The sequence below is a fragment of the Corvus hawaiiensis genome, chromosome 21, assembly GCF_020740725.1.
Source record: "Corvus hawaiiensis isolate bCorHaw1 chromosome 21, bCorHaw1.pri.cur, whole genome shotgun sequence".
Classification (NCBI taxonomy): Eukaryota; Metazoa; Chordata; class Aves; order Passeriformes; family Corvidae; genus Corvus; species Corvus hawaiiensis.
The window spans coordinates 9779255-9801275 of NC_063233.1; the positions used below are offsets into that span (position 1 = coordinate 9779255).

Here is a 22021-nt window from a genome sequence, read left to right on the forward strand (position 1 = left end):
AACCATCAGCGACAATCCACAGCCTGCCACAAACATCAAACAGCAGCATGGAGAGGCTGAACTGTTCCCAAGAACTGGTGCTGCTCCCACACAGCCAGAGCAGAGCCCTGCCCATCTGGGCATCTGAATGAGCACCAGATATTATAATAATAATACAATGTCTTGTGCAAAACACCCAGCTCAGTGACCCCACTTCCACCAAGATCCCTCCCTGGAAGGCTTCACGTGCACAAAATGGACAATCCAGCCAGCCAGAACATCTTGAGCTCAGAAACTTGCCATTAGTCCAGAAAAGTGAGACCCACTTGCCAATATTAACTTGAATTTTGCCAGCACCAACTGCTCTGCATGGAAAACTGCACAGGGAAATTTAAAGCACCATCATTTTATAATCCTTTGTTTTTTGCTCAGGTACCACGGATGTTTTGTTCTGTCATCAAATTTTAAACTAATTGTATAGAAGGGGAAAAAAAAACCCCCTCATCTTTGTACATACATTTATGGAGAAACAAATCCCCTTAAGGCTCCCCAAAGGGCTGTATAAGATGTTCTGTTTTATCTCTCTCCTCTATTACCAGCTTTTTATCACAGGTTCTTGGCTCTGCAATTTACCTTCCTCCTCCTGAAAGCAGGTTAAGAGTTTCAGCTGTTAAAATTAAACCTTTCCTCTCAGCCAGGCACCTCCTGACTGAGTTTAATCTGTATCAAGAAGAGAAACACTCAAACTGTCTGAGATCCTTTTCCACAATTTCGGTGATATATGAGTGCATAAAATTAACTGTGCTCCAAGGGGCTCCAGAGCCTTTCAGAAAAGATGAAATTTGTAAATTCATAGAAAGGAGAATTAAATTTTAACTTTAAACACAGCCTCGGGGAGGGTTTTTTAGCTCCAAACTGTAACTTTGTCTTTTTGACAGAGCAGAGGGCACAGGGAGACCTTTTCCAAACCTCCTTCCCAAGGAGCCATTCGAATCTCCAGATTTGCAACACCACCAGTCCCAGAGACCCCTGCAAGCGGTGACTGCAATTCCCAAGTGATTACAGAAATTGGATCTTGGACTGTTCTTACATACAGGTGCTGTAGAAGTCTTTGGTACCTTCATTTAAATACACCCCAGGATTCCAGTGTGGAAAATATCTGGGTTCCAAGCGCTGCACACAGGGAAATTCAAACTGTGCTTTCCCCTTGGGTATAATCATCTGAGTTACCCATCTCTGTATTTATTAATAATCCCAATTATTCACTTATTAATTGTCTCCGAGAAGCTGTGGCTGCCCCTGGATCCCTGGAAGTGTCCAAGGCCAGGCTGGATGGGGTTTGGAGCACCCTGGGATAGTGGATGGTGTCTCTGCCCATGGCAGGGGGTGAGACTGGATGGGATTTAAGGTCCCTTCCCACCCAAATAATTCTGGGATTCAATAATTAATGAAATAGTTCCTCTCCACTGAAGTGTGAGGGCTCTCATTTGGATCATCTGCAGGATTATTCTCAACCTTCACTACATTCTCCCTTCTTCACATCCTGTGGTTTTAGAGCCTTTTTTGCACTGGTTCTACATTTCCTGCACATGGAAATCTGCCAAACCCATTTGGTTTTGGCTATCCCCATCTCCTTTGGAGATCAAACACATTCTAACATTGAGTACCAGTTCTCCCCTGAAAATAACACTTTTTTACTCTGTATTTTTTAAATAAACCATTTGAGATATCAACTGTTCAGAGATTCAGATATTTTTCCTCTTGTTTAGGAAAAAGCAGAAACCTCATGCAACATGAGTATTTAAAATAATTTCAACCTTAAGCCACATTCAAATCCTTGGACTCCTCTGCCCAGTGAGCCTTTTGAACAGGTTTTCTTATTTTTCCAGGTTTGTAAAAGTACAAGACTCAGAGATCCAGCTTGAACTTCAAAATGAACAAAATCCACTTGTGATCAGAAGACCACAGGATTATTTCCTTGGCCATAAAAAGGGAAATTTAACATTCTGATCACCCACCACAGCTGCAGCAAACAACACAAAACCACCTCCACAATAACATTAATAAGCAAATGTTTCAAGAAATAGCATTATCTTTCAGATCTTACTGACCCTGACTGGGGAGAGTGTTCATTTATATATTTGATTTCATAATCACCCAAGGCTCTCTCTTGAGCTGCTTCCCAGACTACCATTAGCATCACTCCTCCACACCAGCACAAACACAGCCACAGCATTTGCTCCAGTGCAAAAAAGAACCAGTGGAGTCTTTGCCACTTCTCCTCAGCCTCAAGCCAACACAGCCCTTTTCCTGCTCGAGGCAATTGTACATCTCTGTTCTTCTCATGTCACATCCATTCCTCCTCCTCCTCCCTAACAAGCCTCTAAGTAAGTTCCACCTCACTGCCCATTTTTGGGCTTCTCTTTCAGGTTCCTGCATTTGCCATCGTTGTTGCTCCTCTCTCCCTCCAGGAATCCTCCAGTTTTCCTGGAGTTCACTGAATGCTGAGCCCACCACGTTCTCTGCTCCACCTGGACTGGCTGCTCTTCTCTTCACCACCTCATTACCTGGTGATGTTTGGTTTCCCCTCATGCAATAAACTCAGCAAGCCCACACTGCAGTGCTAATTTCACTTGGAACTCCAGCTCTCCAAAATCCTGCTGTGCCTTTTTTTAGCAGCCCTACAAAAATGCTGAATGTTCCCTTCGCCGGGGCTGACCCCTTGGCTCCTCATCCTCAAAATCCCTCTCTATCTCCAGCCCACCCTCAGAAATCTGTCATCCATCACTGCCTTTACTTCCACTCCCTCTAAATCGAGGGAATTGCACAGGAACAGCGTCTCAAATGCTGGAATAATTTGAATCAGAGAGCACAGAACCATTTCCAGTGTTATACACTCTGTGGTTCTTGTTACTAATCATGGTATGACCATGGCTGAGGGCCCTCTTGCACTGTTGTGGTTCTGTTGTTCCTAATACTTACAAAACAAATAAAAACACCCCAAACCCCCCCTAAAAAAACCCCAAACCTAAAAATAGACCTGTGCTCTTTGTACTGTTCCAGTTAATTCTGACAGGGAGGGGGTTTGAGAAATCGAGTGGAAGGGACAGAGGGATGGAACTGGATGAGCTTTAAGGTCCTTTTAAACCCAAACCAGCCTGGAACTCCATGATTCCCACACCTTCTCTTAGTTCAGTATTAAATAGTGACAAAACCAGGTTTTGCTGCCTCCATCCCATACGATGCACATGATTCACAACCCTGCCTTACAAGTTCTATCTGAAGAAAAAGTGTTGCTGTAAATCTTTTACAGGGAGGGGAAAAGCAATTTATACTCTCACGACCTCTTTTGACTTCATTTCCAACAGTCATTCCTGACAGTTCTTTACAGCTTTCCAAATGACACAGTTGGGAGGTAAAAACCAGCAAGTGACATATTCTGTGAGTTGGTCTAAGTACAAATTCCTTTCTGAGCTGCATTCAAGAAATCACTTTATTTGCTTAAGTTTTGGTGTGTGCACAGCCCCAGTGTCCTGAGCACAGTTATTCTCCTGCTCAGCCTTCAGCATCTCTGAGACTTCCTGGAGGAAACTGGGGCTGGTGTAGGGCAGTTGATTTGCTGGCAAGAAAATGTTGCTTCCCCAGACAAATTCAGCCTCAGTCTGACAAACTGCTGGGTGACTTTTCTCACAGTCGGAAGCCACTAAACATACAAATTATTTCCAAGTAGTTTCTTGTGGAGATTGTTTCTTTCCAAGTGAGATTTCAAGCAGATCTAGGTATAAGGAGACACGTCCAGTGCAAATGTTCCCAGCCACAGGCCTGTTCTCCCCAGCCTCCAGGCAGGAGCACATTTACACCAGTGGCTCTTCCCATGCATTCCCATCCCATCCATTCTGTGGCACACTGCCTTCAGCCCCTCTTCACCATGGCCACTATTCCAACCAAGAATCTTTCATCCTCTCACACATCATATTTCTTTCTCTCCCATCGATTTTTCCTTGCTGCCAGCTCACAAAAAGCAGAGATCTTTCCTCACCAAGGGAACCCTCCCTGTGGCCCCTGTGCTGACACGATGCAGTCAGAGCACACAAGTGAAAGATCACAAGGAGACCCTGGGAAGCAGGGCAGGACCCCAAGGATTATTAAATTATGTAGCTTAAGCTCTTCATTTTCCAAATCCTCCTCCCTAACAGGCACAATCTCTGTCTGGTAGTTAGCCTGATACTTGTATTGTCTTCTCTTCAGCACAGGCTAGGCTCCCACCAGGAGCATCAACAGAGCAGGCAGGACCTGTCCTCACAGGGTGCAGCTCCAGACACAACAGGGTGACACTGGGGGTGCATAGACACCCACCTCTCCTCTGGAAAGACCATCTGCCAAAACTCCATCACTCCATCCTGAAACACCCACCCCAAAGCAGGCCAAGCACCACACAAAGCCACCAGCTCACCCCAGGGTGCTGGGGAAGGACACAAAGGACAGGGATGAAAGGACATGCACCCGAGGAGGGATAAGGAGAAGAAATATCAACACTGACACCTGCTGCTAGTTCAGGAGGCTTTGGAGAAGGAACAGGCAGTGAGGCAGCTGACAAGTAGCACACCTGTATCTCAAGGCCACCACCAGCACTGGAAGAGCACAAAAGAGCCACCTGTGGATTGTCACAGCAGTGCCTTTGTCCAGACAAGGACAGGAGCTGCTGCAGCTGCAACTGAAGCCAGTGAGGCAACACCATCAACGCTCCATGAAGGGCAACCAAACACTAAATGGAACCCTGGCTTTCCCTGGCTTAAACAAGCTGCCCTCAGACCCTTCTCCAGCTCACTTGCACCTGGAGCAGCAGAGGATGCTCATCTCAACACTGTTTGCTCCAGCCCCAGCTCAGAAGGACCTGAAACATTAACTTGTTTGTATCAGAAAAGGACAAAGGAGGAGACACTGCTGGAAACAGTGAATGAGTGGGAAGAGCAAACAGACAAGCTGCAAATCAATGCTATTTGTGGGAGCAGTGCCAGTGGATGAACTCAGAACACCATGTACTCTTCAAAGTTGTTCTAACAACCACCTTCTGCAATCTCCTGTGTGCCAAGTTAACCCCGTGACTGAGGACATCCAGCCCTTCTGCTGTGTGCAAAGAAGAATCCAAACCTCCCTCTCTTTTTTAATAGATAAACGTTTTAAAAAAACATGAAAGACTTACACACACTCGTGCATGTAAGTCTTGTGTATCTATATGTGGCTATATGCAAGTGTAGATCTAAAACAGAGGTAAAAATCCAGTAAGGCTGAGCTTGGTACCTTTTGTAATTAGGGCAGATGGAGTCACGCCACAGGTTCTCCCCAAAGGACTGAGCCAGGACTTTGTAGCAGTGCAATGACAGCCCTGGTGCAGCAGTGAATGTCATTAAGGGACAGAAAAGAGCAAGATCAAAGCTGGGAAGGGAATTGGTAACAGCCCAACCTCCTGTATTTAAGTTTTACTCCTTATTTACATGTGGCTGTAGAACATATGTGAAGTTTCATGCATGTTTTGCTGCCCTAAATCCAACACTGAGGTCAAAACACCACCAAAAACCATGTCAGAAGCCACCTGAGACACCCACACCAAACACCCACCAAAACCATCACATTTATGCAGGCTGTTGGAAGAGGATCTGCAAGTGCAGTGCCCTGGGCAGGCTGCTCCTCTTTGGGTGAATTATACCTGAATTTCCTGAACAGAGATAGAGAGAACAATGATGAGCTACACAAATACTTTCCTAGAAGGGAGAGATCCAGTTGGTTTGGACTCAGCTTCACACAAGAGCCCCAAACCTGGCTGGAACTTTATCAGGGACCCTTCCCCATCCTCCACTGCCAACTCTTCCACCAAAACTCCTTCCTGTCACCTCCACTGGGCTCTCCTCCCACCACTCACTGCCCTCCAAGCATTCTGGTGGTGATGACAAGGATCACACTTGTCCCTCTCTCTCTCTCAGTGGCTTTTATTTAACGATGCTTGCCCAAGAGAAAAAAAAAAAAACAAAACCAGAACCAAACAGGTTCTATCAAGGAAAACAAAAATTTCTATTGTGCATTTGCCAGGGTTAAAGGGGATGCAATATTAACCTCTGCTGCTCCCCAGCCAGCCTAGTTCCACATAGAATCCCTCAAAATGGAAGGGAGAAAGGAGAAGGAGGCAAGGGAAGTAAAAAGCTGTCCTGCAGGGGATCAGGAGGTGTATCAAGGGTTGATAGCTGGACTTAGCTAACATTATCACAAAATTTCAGGTGGAAGCAGGAGGGGGAGACAAAATATCTTAAGGAACATCAGCCTAATGCATGAAATCACCTGTCTGGAGCCCAGCAGGTCACAATTTCCATCACTATCTGTTATCAAAGCTCCTCATACTCTAAAAAGAATGTGGCCTAGGACACAAAGCACATCAAGCACTCTGCAGTGATATCTGAGGCAGCTCCACAGCCAAATGACTTTCCCACACAACACAAATCCACACAATTTAATGCCAGATCCTGTCAAAGCCGTGCTGTGGTTTTCCCAGCCAGCCAGGAGAACACTGAACTGCACCACAACAATTTGCAGTTCTGGGTGATCTCCTACCCTCAGCAGCTGTTTAGAACTTGAGGCAAACAAAGATAAAAGGAAATTGCGGTGGATAAAAAGAAGAAGTAGCTGTAAAGAATCTGAAAAATAGACAGCACTCAGCAGCTTCATTCAGGGAAGATCCTCATAGGAAACCAAGGTTCACACAGATGGTTCAGATCAGTGATTTGAGTTTTAACAAAAACACCCTCAAGATGGGCTTGGAAATCAGGACACAGCTCATTTCATTCTGATGCTAATTCAGCTGTGCAAATGTGAACTCATTCCTCAGGGCTTCCTCTGTCTCCCTTTGGGGCTGGCAAATACTGGGGGTTTGCTGTTTGTGGTCTGGAGTTTGGTGTGGGGATTGGTTGCTTGGAGGTTTCACTGGATGGTTTGGATTTTTTTGGCTTTGCTTTTGTTGGTTGTTTTAAACACGAGTTCACACCTAAGATGCTGCTAGGAAAAGAATCATTTTTAGTAATGTATTACCAAGAGAGAGAGGACAAGATGAAAAGAGAACAATCCCTTCCAGGGCCATGTCTTCCAGCCTGTTCCTGAACCTCATCCACCAATTCCCACAGCTACAGGCTGTGCACAGTGTGCCTGAGGTGACAATAACCTGAATTCACCTGAAATAGCTTTGTAGTATCTTACAGCTTCAGCAAATGAAGTAGCCATGGTTTGACAAAAATCACAAAAATGCAAGGAATTGGCAAAAAAGAAATCACATGTTTAAAAAAGGCAGAGCAAAGCAGCCTTAATGTGGAGGGTGCAGTGACATTCAGCTGGCTTTGGAGCTGCCTGATAACATTAATACTGATAAAGAACAAAAGCCTGACAAGTGTAATCCTGATAGTTCCCTTTGTGTGATTCCTTTGAGGATTACACAGCAATTAAAGATTTCTAACAGTGTTACATTTCCAAAGGACAACGCTCCAATCCCCTGAGGAAATCATAAGCCATTTACAGATTCTTCTTGGGTTTCAACTTTTTAGAGAGAAAAAAGCCATGGACATTTAGCTGTCTTAATTAGATGAACAGCTTAACATCTGAAAATACTTAAAATGTCTTATTTCTAGAATGTAAAACATGATTTCCTGCCCAGCAGGACCAGTGTGCTGCAGCACTGGCAGCTGAGGGTTCTTTTTCTGCAATTTGTCCCTGTGTTCCCAGAGTCAGTGCACAATGCCTTTCTGCACTTGTTCAGCAGTTTCTCTACCCAGAAGTGACTGTGTGTAGCCCTCCTGATAACAGGAACATTCTGGTTATTAAAGAGAAACAGAAAAGGTCTTGAATTAATCAAAACACCGCTGCAACTTCCCCCCTCAGCAGGTATTTTTGAAAGCTGACTGGTTTTGGGTCAGACCCTGCACACAACAGTGTCCTGGGAGGGGATACTGCTGGTAAACCCAGCTCTAAGCCACCGAAAAGCCCAGCTCTGGAAAGTATTTGGAGTTAACAGCTGTTGCTGAGGGCCCTGAGACCTGCCTGGCATTCAGTCATCTCCCCAACACCGCAGCCATCCTTCAGAACCAAAGGAAGACAAAGTGTGGCCTTGCATAAAAACCTCATTGCATTGAAGGTTCCACCAGCTGCAGGTGTTTGAAGGGCGCAGGCAGTGCACAGACAACTTTAATTCAGCAGCAGATTATTCTGAGGGATGCCTCTGATGGGTTTGTTGCCTTCTCCTCACCCACTGCTGTCCTCCCAGCAGTGCAAAAAGCAAAGAACACCCACCTGAACACATGCTTGGAGTTGTGACCCTGTGTTCTGACAACCTACTCTGCAGTTTGGAATAAACCACGGGATAATTGCCCCAGTCCCAGCAGCAGTGCCAGGGAAAACACAATGTCAGAGCCTGGGCAGCACCTGCTATTGACAGGCACAAAAAGCAAATTAAAAGGAATCCTCTCTCACCCACAACAAAGTGCTAATGAGAGCAAGAGAACAAGAGGAAAAACTACAATTTCCAGTGGTTAATCAAGATCAAAACCAAAGCAGCAACATCGAGAAAAGAAGTGAGAGATAAGCTAAGATTTAGAAGAGAGAGATAAGATAAGCATTTTAAACAAGTAGCTTGGTAAAGAGAAGCCGTTTCATGCTATCAACACACGGTTGGCTTCTCTGATCTCCTCTGGGATCACCTGGGCATGGCAGAGGTGATACTAGAAAAGTGACCCTTTAGCTGGCACATAAAATTCACATTTCAACGTTTTTCCATAAGTGCAGCTATAGCAATGGACCACCAAATTAAAAGAATTCCCCTAAATAGGTCAAATCTTAGTCTCTGGAAAGCAAGGCTTACATCAACTGTATTTCAACAGGGAGGGAATTATTTAACAGATTCATCATTGTTCTTTAAAAATTATTTGGAAATTTTTTCATTGAGTTTTGACTTGATTTGACCAGATACACTGCCTGGAGCTGCCCATCAATAGGGCCAACAGCAGCCAGTGTCCCTCCATAAAGGCTCCCCAGGAGTCAGGATCCTTTTCCCCTGACACAACTGTCCTTGTCAGCTCTTCAAGGAACTCCACAGGGAAGAAACTTCAGTTTCTAATCTGTTCTTCCCCCCCTGCATCGACAGACCTCAGGAACAGATGCCATTGAGTCAGTATAGGGAACAAAACAGTTCGAGCCACAAGTTGAGCCTGGGGAGCGCACGCACACGCTTGGAAATGAACATCTTGTCTGAAACCCTTCATCTTGCACTGCTTTTCTTCTGAAAGCAGGAATGGCAGAGCCTAATCTCTTATGCAAATGACACGTGGCATTTTAAAAGTTCTGACATAGGCAGTAAACAAAAAAACATCAACTAAAGACTCTCGTGTTTTCTAAGTGCCCACAATTACGGATGACACGGGAGGGTCTCGGAGGCGTTCAGGGAGGAACAAGCCACCAGCTCCAAAAAAACCAATTACCAACACCAACTGCTGCTTTCATTCCCTTCAAGCACCCAGAACCCCAATTATGTTAATGTCAGGGAAAAAAATCCCCAACCCTTCAGCAGGTTTTTAAAGGTTTATAACAGATTCTGCAGAAGGGGATAAACAAAACTTTTGAAAAGCAAAAATACCATTTCGCTAATGGCCTCTGCATTAATGCTGGCATTCTTCACAGATCCTCCCCCATGTTTACAAAAGGCAGCCAGAGCATGGAGACACTTTAAACAAATGGCAGAGTGAGTCAGTGGGGCTGGGAGCTGTGGGCAGGAAGGAGATGACAACGTCCATGGAGTCACTAAAGTCTCCAACGTGATTCATGTCATAACATGGATCCAAAACAGGGACTTGTGGTTGAGGCACAAACTGCACGGGTATTTCTATATCCCTGCCTGGGCACTCAGCAGCAAACGTGGCACTGTTACAGCACACACAGCCCAGTGCAGCCACCAAACCCACCTCCTCCTTCCTCCCCAGATAAACAGCTGGGCCAGCCTGGAATGCTACACCCAAACAGCACCAGTCCTTGCACAGGGAGGTGGAGTTTGGACTGTTTCATAGAATCACTGAATTGTAAAAAAGATTGGGTGGGAAGGGACCTCAAGGATCATCCCATCCCACCCCCACTGTCCCAGGCTGCTCCAAGCCCCAGTGTCCAGCCTGGCCTTGGACACTGCCAGGGATCCAGAGGTAGCCACAGCTTCCCTGGGCACCCTGTGCCAGGGCCTCACCTCCCTCTGAGCACCATATGCTGCCCTGTCACTCAAAACTGCTTTCAGAAAGTAGAACAGCTCTGTTTTTAACCTGGGAGCGCTGCAAAACTCCAGGAGCTTGACAGTGAAAAGCTGCAGATCACCACAGGCAGAGGAAAGCAGGAGAATGCCTGGATGTGACAAAACTGACAAACCCTTCTTCACACACCAAAAGGCCTCACACCATCGTGATTAGTCACAAAAGATGTCAGCTTTAGTTCCTGTCAAACCATGTCATTTTACCTTTAATGAGGTATCCCAAAGAAAGAAAAAAACAAATAAAACTTGTGGGTGTGCTTTAGCACATTCCAGCACAGACCTGCCTCTCCAAACACCATCCCAAGCCAACACAACCCCTCAGCCAGAGCAGCACGGAGTGTGGGAAGAGATCCTTAAATACTGAGCACATGGAGCTATCAAATATGGGACAAGCACCAGTCCAGCCCAGCTCTGTCTATGCTGGGAGCACCACCAGAACTGCCTCATGTACTCCACAGGCACAATTTTGGATCAGCTCTCTAAAGGGAGCTTTGGACTCCTCTTTCCCCTTCACTCCTACAAAAAAGGATTTCTTCCCACAGCACTAATCCCAATTCACATGTTTTCTGGCTTCAGAGCTATGCTAATTCTGCCCATAAACAGATGCACGTTCAGTGTTTAGTTTTCAGCTCAGAAAGCAGAACAGGGACCGAACAACAAGCTCAGAACTTCAGAAATCTTCTGATTTTAAATATAAAAATCAGACAAGCCACGCATATTTATGACTCCTATTTCTGCTGTTATCTAGGTCTGAGAAACAAAAAAAATGCACATAAGAGAGAAATTAAACATGGATAAATACTACAATTTTGAAATGAACAGTTGCTTTAATAACTATAATAATGACACACTCCCTCAAAAACCTGACAAAGCTTTGAAGTCAGCTCTGCTAACTCTGAGGAGGCTGGACTAGACACTTCCAGGGGGGGCTCAGCCAAACTGAATCTTCCTATGGCACTAAATTTATTCAAATCCCCCTTTAGTGCACATTCCTGCAATTCTTCCAGCCCTGATCTAACAGGCTGCACTGCTCTCACTGGGAGGAAAGTAACCCATAGCACCGAGGAGCACCAGGCAGGACCTGCTCATCTGGCAGTGACCTTTTTTGGGTTTATCCTTCTTTTCAAACCAAGCCTAACAACCCCACCCACCAATCATTACAAAAGCTTTCCAGGCAGAAGGGAGTTTGCCACATTTTCAACTTCGGAAGCCCTTAGGATAAACAAGGGATGGGAGCACGACTGTGTGTGTTTGGCATGGAATAAATCCCAGTTTCCCAGCTGGACAGGTCACTCTGACCCCCTCTCACCACTCCAATGAGGTCCCCCCGGCCGTACTCCCCGGTCAGGTGCTTCTTGCCGTCGTCCATGCGCAGCACGGAGCGCAGGCGGCCGTTCAGCACGATGTACGTGCAGTCAGACTTGTCACCCTGCCTGCACGGAAAAGAATCCATAACCAGCATTAAGGAAGCATCTCTGCTCAGCAAACGACTCTGGAGGCTTTGAATAAGTTGGTGATTTTTCCCTGCCTGGCTTGGAAGACACAGGAAAGTGTTTAATTGACAGGTAATGAGCAAACGAGGAATGGAGCAGGCACTTGTTAAGAGGTGACTGGAAGTATGTTTAATGTGTAAATGTACAGGCTGTGCACAGTTAACTGAGATAAGGAGTGATAGGACAAAAGGGGAATGGTTTCCAACTCAAAGGGAGTAGATTTAGATGGGATCTTGGGAAGGAATTGTTCCCTGGGAGGGTGGGCAGGCCCTGGCACAGGGTGCCCAGAGAAGCTGCGGCTGCCCCAGAATGATCCCTGGCAGTGTCCAAGGCCAGGCTGGACATTGGGGCTTGGAGCAGCCTGGGACAGTGGGAGGTGTCCCTGCCCATGGCAGGGGTGGCACTGGATGAGCCTTTGTCAGTGTGGGGTTCCATGTTAGCACTGGAAGGGGATGACCAGGGTGTGAGTGGGCCCCAGGGGACACCACAGGCTCACTGCTGGTTACTCAGGAGCTCGTTCCCATTGCAAGGTCAACGTGTGCTGAGGAATTCTGCAGGTCAAAGAGAAAAAGCTCCAAGTGGCTCCAGATTTGGTGCACACACCTTTGTCTACTAAGAACATTTTGCTCTACCCAGCTGGCACAATTAGGAGTGCTGCTTGGAATGCCACACTTCTGGTGATGGAGCTCAACCAAATGCAAGGAATTCCAGATGATTTTAACAAGATATTGACAGCTGGGAATGCTTTGATGCACAGAGTAACCCAAAACTTCCATTAGCATTGGTGCTGCAGGTATGGTTATAAAAACTACAATCATACAGATCATGTCCTAAATCAGACTGTTACTCTCCCACCACTGCAACAACCACATAACAGCTCAATAGAATCCTAGTACATATCCATAAAACTAAGTTTTCCCAAGGTAACTTTTGCCCCTTAAACACAAAATGGCTATTTTTAATTTACTACTGAATAAGCCTAACTGAATTACCTTTGAGTTTTGCTGTTTATTTCAGAAAGGCTGAAAACCTCTGAGCAATAGATGTTCATGCCCTCAACAATGCAGAAACTACCACCAGAACAGAGAACTGTCTGTGTCTTAATCAATTATGTCACTTTAAAAGCTTGCCAAGACAACAGAAAAGATGATGAATAGTATGAAATAATTTAGCAACACGTGGAGACAAGAGGCAGTGTTGAAGGTACTGCGGAAAGAAAATAATCTCAAAACAGGCAAACAGATAAACCCGATGGAATGGCTGATAAATACAGTCTGAGGTTCTCATTCCACCCATCCCCAAGGGAGCACAGCTCATGAAGCAGGAAAATGTCAACAAACGTACAATTTTGTCCACATCTCACCTGTACACAGCTCGTCCAGCCTCCACCTCCATCCAGTCCAGGGCGAAGTCAATTTGCCTGACAAAGGGGGACATTCTCTTCACAACGGTGTGGGCCACCCCCAGCACCACACTGGGCTGCTCCCGCATAATCCTGAGGAAAAAGGCAAGTGTTACTGAACCCCCTCCCCAGAACAGGAGTAGGTGCCCACAGGCACCACATCCCAGTGCAGCTGGGCAGAAACTCCCAGGCCACACCCCACTCCTGCCACCACCACTCTCATCAGGGACTCTCTGACAAAACACGGGGCTGCCCAGCTTCCAACCCAGCCCAAATTAAATGGCACTCAGAGCTGGCACTGTCCTAGAAGCAGGATGCCAGTCCTGCTGTCTGGCCCTTCTCCCAGTGCAGCAGGATGGACAGGAGCCACATGAGCTCTTGTGTATGAGCCACCCTCCTCATTTCCCCCTCACACAGGTCTCTCATGACTCAAGGAAATGTTCATCCTGTCCCCAGGATCTTTCCTCCCTGCTGTTCTGCACATCTCAGTCTCTAGCTCGTGCTCACTTTCCCCCACATATCACATCAGAATCTTTTTATATGTAAAGTCTGATGCTCTGAAAAATAAAAGACCTGCTCTGCATTTCAAATATTCCCTTTTCCCTGTCGCAAAGACCACAAAGAACTGAAATATCTCCTAATAAAGCTCCCAATCTTCACACTGAATGTTTTTAGCCATGCTTAAAAGTCTCTAATAATAAAGACATCATGTAATTCAATATGTTCCTCAAACTGAAAAACTTTGAGGAGGTTCTGCCAGGACAACCTCAAACTCCATGCTGACTGCAAGGCCTAGCACAAATCACTCTCACAGACACCTGGGAATTGTTCAGGGATGTCTAATTTCTCATTCTTTTTAGACTGAAGATCACTGCACCCTGTCACTGAGGGAGTGAGCACTCAGATACCTCCTGAAGCACTCCCAGGAGTGAATGAATCACACATGTCAGGTTGCTCTACCTGTAAAGGCAGCTGATCCTTCCTGTTCCTGTGCAGCATCAAGAGCAGACTACTAAAAAATGGTTATTTCACAAGAGAAATAACAATTCACACAGAAGCAGATTCGTGTCTGCAGTCCCAGCATGAGAAGTGCACACAGAAAGATGAGAGAGTTGCATGAAACCTGCTCATGCAAGACTGCTCCAAGCCCCAGTGTCCAACCTGGCCTTGGGCACTGCCAGGGATCCAGGGGCAACCACAGCTGCTCTGGGCACCCTGTGCCAGGGCCTCACCACCCTCCCAGGGAACAATTCCTTCCCAATATCTCATCCAGCCCTGCCCTCTGGCACTGGGAGGCCATTCCCTGTGTCCTGGCACTCTAGACCCTGTAAATTTGTCTCTCTCCAGGTTTCCTGTCAGCTCCTTCAGGCCCTGCAAGGGCACACTGAGGTCACCCCAAAGCTTCTCCTCTCCAGGCTGAACAATCCCAGCTCTCCCAGCCTTTCCTCCCAGCAGAGCTGCTCCATCCCTCTGATCCCCCTGGAGCCTCCTCTGGCCTCTCTCCAGCAGCTCCAGGTCCTTCCTGTGCTGGGCCCCGGGGCTGGGGCAGCTCTGCAGGTGGGCTCTCACCTGAGCACAGGGGCACAATCCCCCTGCCCTGCTGCCCACACATTTAGAACGCAAAAATCCAGCCAGCAAACACCATTACCAAAAAGCAGCACAGCTTTTCTCTCCTGACCTCTTCTCTTGCCCGGATTTTTCCCTGCCATCCCACCATTCTGACCAAGATACCTACAGACACACGGAAAATACCCAGCCCTATTCTCCCTTCTCAGCTGATTCAAAAATTAAATAAAGCCCCTAAAAATTCCTGAATGGTTTAGCTCATTGATTTTACTCCACCTGCTTATTTAGCCCTCAAAGTCTCCTCCCACACAGGCTGTCTGCTGTTGTCAATAAAAGCCATTTACTCTTTTCCTCCCTCACAATATAGATCTTAATACTTAATGCATTCAAAATGCAAACTACTAACAGGCTTATTTTATTTCCACTTGCAGCTCTCTCACATCCCTCAGTGCCATGCAGCTTCTACAGGAGAATTAACACAGCAGGTAAGACCCACCCTTATGCAAGAGAAGAGAAAAGAGGTTTTTTCCCCCATTATCAGCCCAGTTTCCTTCCTCTCACGTGGGCATTTACATCCTTCTGCTTGGCACATGCCTGGCACTGGGAAAATTAAAATCCAAAGCTCTGTACTACAGAGATTTCTGAAGGGACTTTGAGGATTCTTTACTAGAAAGCTCACCAGCTGTAACAATGAAAGGGCTAAGTGGTTTCTGTGAATGCCTGGAACTTCTGCAGATATTCTTGGGGATGTGGCTGTGACAGGATTTTCAGCTTAGCTGGCAAGACCAAATAAAAATCAAAGCATTCCTGCTTCTCTGGCAAGTGCACATGATTAAGCCTCCAAACTGTGAAATTTACTGAAGCAGAAGATGTGAGAGAGCCACTGGTAGCACAGATCCTGAATTTATTCCCCCAGGAGATCCTGGTGACAACTTGATTGCCGTTTACCAGGAGCTGCATGCCGAGAGTGGCAGCTCCCAAAGCACTGCAGGCACATCCCATGGAATTACCCCTGGATTCACCTCACCTTCAGCTGGTGCCACCCCTGGACTTGCACACTGCATCTACAGACAGTCATTTGCTCATGGAAGCACCACACAAAAGGCTCTTGCCCTGAAGTTTCAGTGGGAAGGATTTAATCCAACATCCAACACTCAATTCTCCACGCTGGGCTCTTTGCCTCATGGCAACCATTGACCATGTGCTTTCTGCTTCACCCTCTCATTAATTACTGAGAAAAACCACAGCCGGTGTTCCAGGGCAGCACAGAGGAAAAGAGGAAACACATGTGACAAGAAAGCAAGAACGAAATTACAGAGAATAGGAGTTCTTGTCAAATTTCACCAGTCTGTAAGCTAACAGAAAAATACACAAATTAAGACAAAAACTATTCCTCTGAGATTCCAGGCAAAGGAGAAAGCCGAGCATTGTGGGACTATGAGCATAGAATTTCCATAAAAATGGAAAATAGAACTGCATCTTATTTTATTAACAAGTTTTTTTTCTCACAGAGTTCAAAGCAAAAATGAACCAACTAGAAGAAATGTGATGCTTTTCAAAGCCTTTCTCCAATGTCACTTTTAAATATGGGCACAGGAGTCAGAAGTGCCATAAAGCCTGTGGTTTAGGACAAATTGTGAAGATGAAATGCTGGAATATGACAGAGCTTGTAAAATGGAGAGAACAGATAAGAGACTTGAAAGGAGAAAAAAAAAGATTTGGAAAGGACCCAAAAATGATGATGAGGTGATACATTGATAGGTCCTGATCCCTGACTGGCAAGGGATTAATGGAAGCAGAAAGGTAAGCTGGAATAAACAAGAGGTAATTCAGTTCATGAGAGAGAAGAGAAATCTCAGGAAAATGAGCTTCAGTAAATGAGAGAGAATCCAGCCCTGAGTATCAAAAAAACAAGGGAAAAAAAAAAAAAGGAGGAAAAGGTAAAATCTGCCTGGCTGGCTGAGACAACATAATGAAATTTGAAGTCAGAAACAAGTAGGAAAACAACAGCAGGAAAAGACAGAGAGAAAAAGCAGCCATTTAGAAGAACTAGCTGGGTACCACATGGAATGGCACAAGTGGGAAGCATCTCTGGGAAATCAGGCCAAAGAGCTGACAACCACCTCACAAACCTGGGAAAAACACAGCTCATCAACAAGCACCTGCTGAGCACAGCACGTTCAGTTCCACAGCCTCCTGCCTCAGGTGGGAAAACCAAAGCCCCACAGAAAGGATTCTGGGGTAGAGCCGATTGGGAATACAAACAGCTGCAGTTATTTAGAAAGCAGGAAGTGTGCAGAGATGGACAACATCACAGCGGCCCAGAAAACACAACAACGGCCCAGCATCCTCCATGTAACTCCTGGCACATTCCAGAAGCTGGAAAAAGAGTTTATGAAAGGAAATTGTGCATTAGACACAAATTATGTGAGTGAACTAATTGTAACTCTAAATTACAAGATCACAGAATAAATCAAGGGCATTAATCATTATTATTGGCAACAAGGCTAACCACAGTCATCACATTGGATTTTTAATTACCTGTATTCCCCTTTAAGCATTCATCCAAGGTCCAGAAAAGAACCACAGGGGAATTATTCTTTAACCTGTTCTATTAATGAGCATTAAAAACCCACAGTTACAGCCAGACTGATCACTCACAACACCCTGGGAACAGAACTGGGGAGCTTTTCCAGCAAAAAGGAATAATGAATGCAAGAAAAGGGCCTGGCAAAGCAGCAATTAACCCATAAAGTGCAGGCTCTGGGCAGACTTTCTTGTCTGGATTATGAAGTATATGATTCTTGGGCCATAATTCCCACCGCACTGGGTTAAGTGCTCTATAGGCCTTGAACAAAGATGTCACCATTTAATATTCCCACGTTCCCTGAACTGCTTCTTGCTGGAGTTAAATCACCTGATAAATGGGCCACAGCTCATCCAGGCACCTAAACCCACCCCAGAAAGTGAGGGGCTTGCTGTGGGATGCACCTGCAGCAGCACAGACATCCAACACTTGGATTTAAAATCATGGAATCATTACAGCTGGAAAAGACCTCCAAGATCATCAAGTCCAAGCTTTAACTGAATACCCCCAGGGCCACTAAACCATATCCTGAAGTGCCACATCTCAGGCATATCTTAGCTGTTCACATGTTTTCTGAATGCCTCCAGGGACGGTGACACCACCACTGCCTGAGCAGCCTGTTCAGATGTCTGACCACCCCTTCAGGGAAGAAATTTTCCCTAAAATCCAACCTGAACCTCCCCTGGCTGTTCCCTCTCCTCCTGTCCCTGTTCCCTGGGAGCAGAGCCCGACCCCCCCCGGCTGCCCCCTCCTGTCAGGGACTTGTGCAGAGCCACAAGGTCCCCCCTGAGCCTCCTTTGCTCCAGGCTGAGCCCCTTTCCCAGCTCCCTCAGCCGCTCCTGGGGCTCCAGACCCTTCCCCAGCTCCTTCCCTGGACATGCTCCAGCCCCTCAATGTCTTTCTTGCAGTGAGAGTAAACCCAGGATTTGACGAGTGGTCCCACCAGCACCCAACACAGTGGGACAGTCACTGCCCTGGTCCTTTGCTCAAAAGAATAATTTAAAAATTCTAAAAAATACTTAGAAAATATACATTGATTTCGGGTTTTTGTGGCAGAACTCACTCATAGAAATGGGACTTGGAGATGGAGAGGAAGCTGCAGTCTCTGTTGGCCTTGATGGTGAAGATCAGCGGCTCCCCAGTGAGGACAGCGAGCTGCCCCACGAGCTCCCCGGGGTGGGTGATGAAGAGGCAGGTGTCCTCCTCAGAGTCAATCTTCCTCTGGTACACGTGAAGCATCCCCGAGACCACAAAGCAAACATTGACATCCTGGAGCAATGGGAGAAAAAAAAAAAAAAAAAAAAAAAAAAAAAAGCGCTCAATAAAAATCCCCCAAGATTTTAAAAGCAATTATCCCAGTGACAGCGCTACCATGACCGATCTGCTTCCCAGAGAGCTCCCTATAGGTTTTGAACAATTAGGAGGTAAAATAAGACACAACAGTGAATTATTAAAAGCAGGTTATGAATATTTAAAACTAAGCAGGCACAATATTGAAAGATGTGTTTCCTTTGGGTGGTTATGAAAAATGAAGGCTGCATCTTTGAGGTATCAAGGAATAATAGAATTGGGAGTGGAGGAGATCATGGGGAATCACAGCAGCAGGATGAGGGGCATGGCAGGTCAGCAGAGCAGAACCCAGCACTGGCACTGGACCTGCCCATCACTTGCTTTGCTTAAGCTCCTCTACTTACACAGGATTATTATAAATGAAGCTTGTTATATCCTAAACACACTTTGCTATAAACAAATAATGCTGGATTGGTTTTGTGTGAGGGCTTTACTGCAACTGAGTGACATCACAAAAACCCAAAGTGCAGGGTGTGAGAAGAGACTTCCCAGTCCCCACAGCTCGTGAGGAAGGATGCAGGTGGGACACTCCCCATGAGCTTCATCAGAGCTGATGACACACAGGCACCAGATTCCCACTCTGGGTCTGGCTGCAGCACCAGCCCTGTGTGCAGGAAGGCCCAGAGCTGGGGGTGTTTCCCCTCCAGAAGAGATGCCTTGGGAAGGGACAGGTGGGAATGTTTGATTTCCCATCAATGTGTACAAACCCTCCTGGAGGGGGGCACAGATTGAGCCAGACTCACCTGATCTCCCTGCCTGGACAGCACAGTGCCAGCAGTGACCTGATGCAGCGTCACTTTGCCATTCAGCAACGCAGGATTCTGGAGGAGAAAGGAATGTGAGGTACAATTTACTGCTCTGTGCACAGCTTAAGGTCCAGAATGTGAGGAAACACCCAAACAAAGCAAGTAAGAATAACAGTTAAGACTATGTTACTTGAATCTCTTTAAAATATGGCATCTATTTTTATATTTCTCTGCCCAACAGACATTTCTGCCAGAAGAGAAAGAAAGGTTTGATCCATTTTAACTGATCACACTTGGATTCTTAAAGACCTTTTTATTTGCCAATTTTCACCCAGACTCTTTAAAGGGTCTATTATGATAAGAGACCTGTACCAGCTGATATGAAAATCATGAAACATGAAGTTATTCTGAAAGGAAGGTGAAACCAGAGGAGACTCTCTACATCATGGAGTAACTGAACAAGATGATCCAGCACTGGTTTTGTCCCAGCCCAGCCCTGGGCACAGAGCTCAGCTGTGCTGTACCTGCAGAGCATTTTTATACACACTGTACAACAAAAGCTTCCCCAAGCTCATGAACTCCTGTGCTCAGGCAGAGAAAAGTGGGAATTTTCCCCCTAAACTGAAAAGCACATAGCAGGAAAGGGTCTTCCCAAAAGCCACCCTCAGTTTGGGCCCCAATCCCCTGCAACGTCAAGGAGCTGAGCTGGCTGAGCCTAAAAATTCCTTTAATCCATACATGGCTTTCACCACCATAACCCTGAGGGCATAACAGACAACCAAACAGGCATGGACAGACTTTTCTTTCCATCCCAAAGAACTGCCCCCACAATTTGGGGTCCCATGAGCAATCAGGATCAAACCCTAAGGCTTCAGGCCACCTTTGCTTTGGTATAACTTTCACCCAAACCAGCAAACCACAGAGTCACAGACTGGTTTGGTTTCAAATGGACCATAAAGCTCATCCACTCCAGGCAGGGACACCTCCCACTGTCCCAGGCTGCTCCAAGCCCCAATGTCCAGCCTGGCCTTGGGCACTGCCAGGGATCCAGGGGCAGCCCCAGCTGCTCTGGGCACCCTGTGCCAGGGCCTCACCGTGCTTCAAATAAAGAATTTCTTCCTAATATCTAATGTAAGCCTGCCCTCCTTCAGCTTAAGGCCATTCTCCCTTGTCCTGTCACTCCATGCACACAGCTCCTCTCCTCTCCTTATAAATCTTCAGAAGTTCAACATTTTATCACCACCCCTCAATGGGCTGGGGCAGAAAACAAAGCTCAGTTATGAGTTCATCTGTTGGGCTGAAGAGAGGCAGCACAGTCCCAGCTCTCACAGCTTCCCTGGGTACTTGGCTGTGCCCAGGCTCTGCCCCAGAGGCAGAAGCACTGAAAGCTGCACTCACAGGAAGAACCAATTCAGCACAAGAGCAGAGCAGAGTGTGACCCCAGTCATTAACTCCATTCCAGCAGGAAACCAGCACAGCAGAGATGTAAACACTCCACCAGCGTAATTGTTCTGCCAGGCTGGAATTTTTCCATTTTGGGTTGAAAAAAAATAGTGCAAGTGAAATAATCACAATTATTCTTTACACCTACTGCTGATAAAAAGAACATATTTTCATCAAAAATAGTTTTATTAAAGCCAATCTGTTTCATGGGAACATATCCAATGCAGAGAACCTGACAAGCACCTGTCAAAATATTTCAGTTCAGCAATAGCAACTCAACTAATTTTTATAATGTTCTTTCTATATTTAGACATTTATGGTTGTATAGCATTATCTATTCTTTAAGCCAAAGTTGTAACTCTGAAAGCACCTCTCAGTAGGGGAATACAAGCTCCCCCACGAGCTCTACTTATCAAGAGCATTTCCAGGCTGCATTACCTCCAAGAAAAATTGCTGCAAAGATTTTCTTTGTGTCTAAGACTACTTAAGTATTGGGATAGATTGTACTCAGAGCTGTGAAAGCCTCATCACTGGAGATCTTTAAGAACAGCTTAGCCAAAAACCTGCCAGAAATGACTTAGCAATATCTGATTCTGCCTCAGGTGTGAGAAGGGACTGAGTGACCTCCAAGCAGACCTTGGTATCCTCCTTTGCTGTGCTATTACTGCCCCATCAAGCAAGAAAAGAGCTGACAAATAAAATCCATCCTGTCTCAAATGGGTGAGACCAGCAAACCCAAATTCAGCATTGCACAGTTACAGGGTTTAGGCTAAAAACCTGCACTGATCCCTGCCAGCCACGAGCTTTTAGAAAAAAGTCATTACCCCAAGAAACTCCATTTCCCAGCAAGTTTCTTTCTGGCCATGACTAATAAATGATTGCAGCAGGAAACCCAACAAATTTGGTTACAATAACAAATGTAAGAAGCAACAGAGGTTATTTCTGGGTAACAAATTAGCAGGGGTTTACAGTACAGAAGTGAAAACACAAACCAAGTATAAACAATTTAAATAAAGCAATAATTAACTGGGACAAATAATTCTTTTGTCAAAGGAAATTCCCTTATAAGTCACAGAAGAGATGCCCTGCAACACTGCTTAACCCTCCCATCATAACTGCAAATAAAGCTGAAAA

At 45.9% G+C, this 22021-nt stretch overlaps 1 protein-coding gene across 3 annotated transcripts in view; it reads right to left on the reverse strand.

Annotated features, from left to right (window-relative positions):
* PNPLA7 (patatin like phospholipase domain containing 7) overlaps positions 1-22021 on the reverse strand; it is a 117787-nt gene that overhangs the window by 72222 nt on the left and 23544 nt on the right. For all 3 annotated transcript variants that reach the window (XM_048325411.1, XM_048325410.1, XM_048325412.1), the window contains exons 16-19: positions 19442-19519; positions 18412-18617; positions 13157-13288; positions 11610-11733 (exon numbers count right to left, since the gene is read on the reverse strand). In XM_048325411.1, the coding sequence (XP_048181368.1) occupies positions 11610-11733; positions 13157-13288; positions 18412-18617; positions 19442-19519 (540 nt within the window). The remainder of the gene's footprint in view (positions 1-11609; positions 11734-13156; positions 13289-18411; positions 18618-19441; positions 19520-22021) is intronic.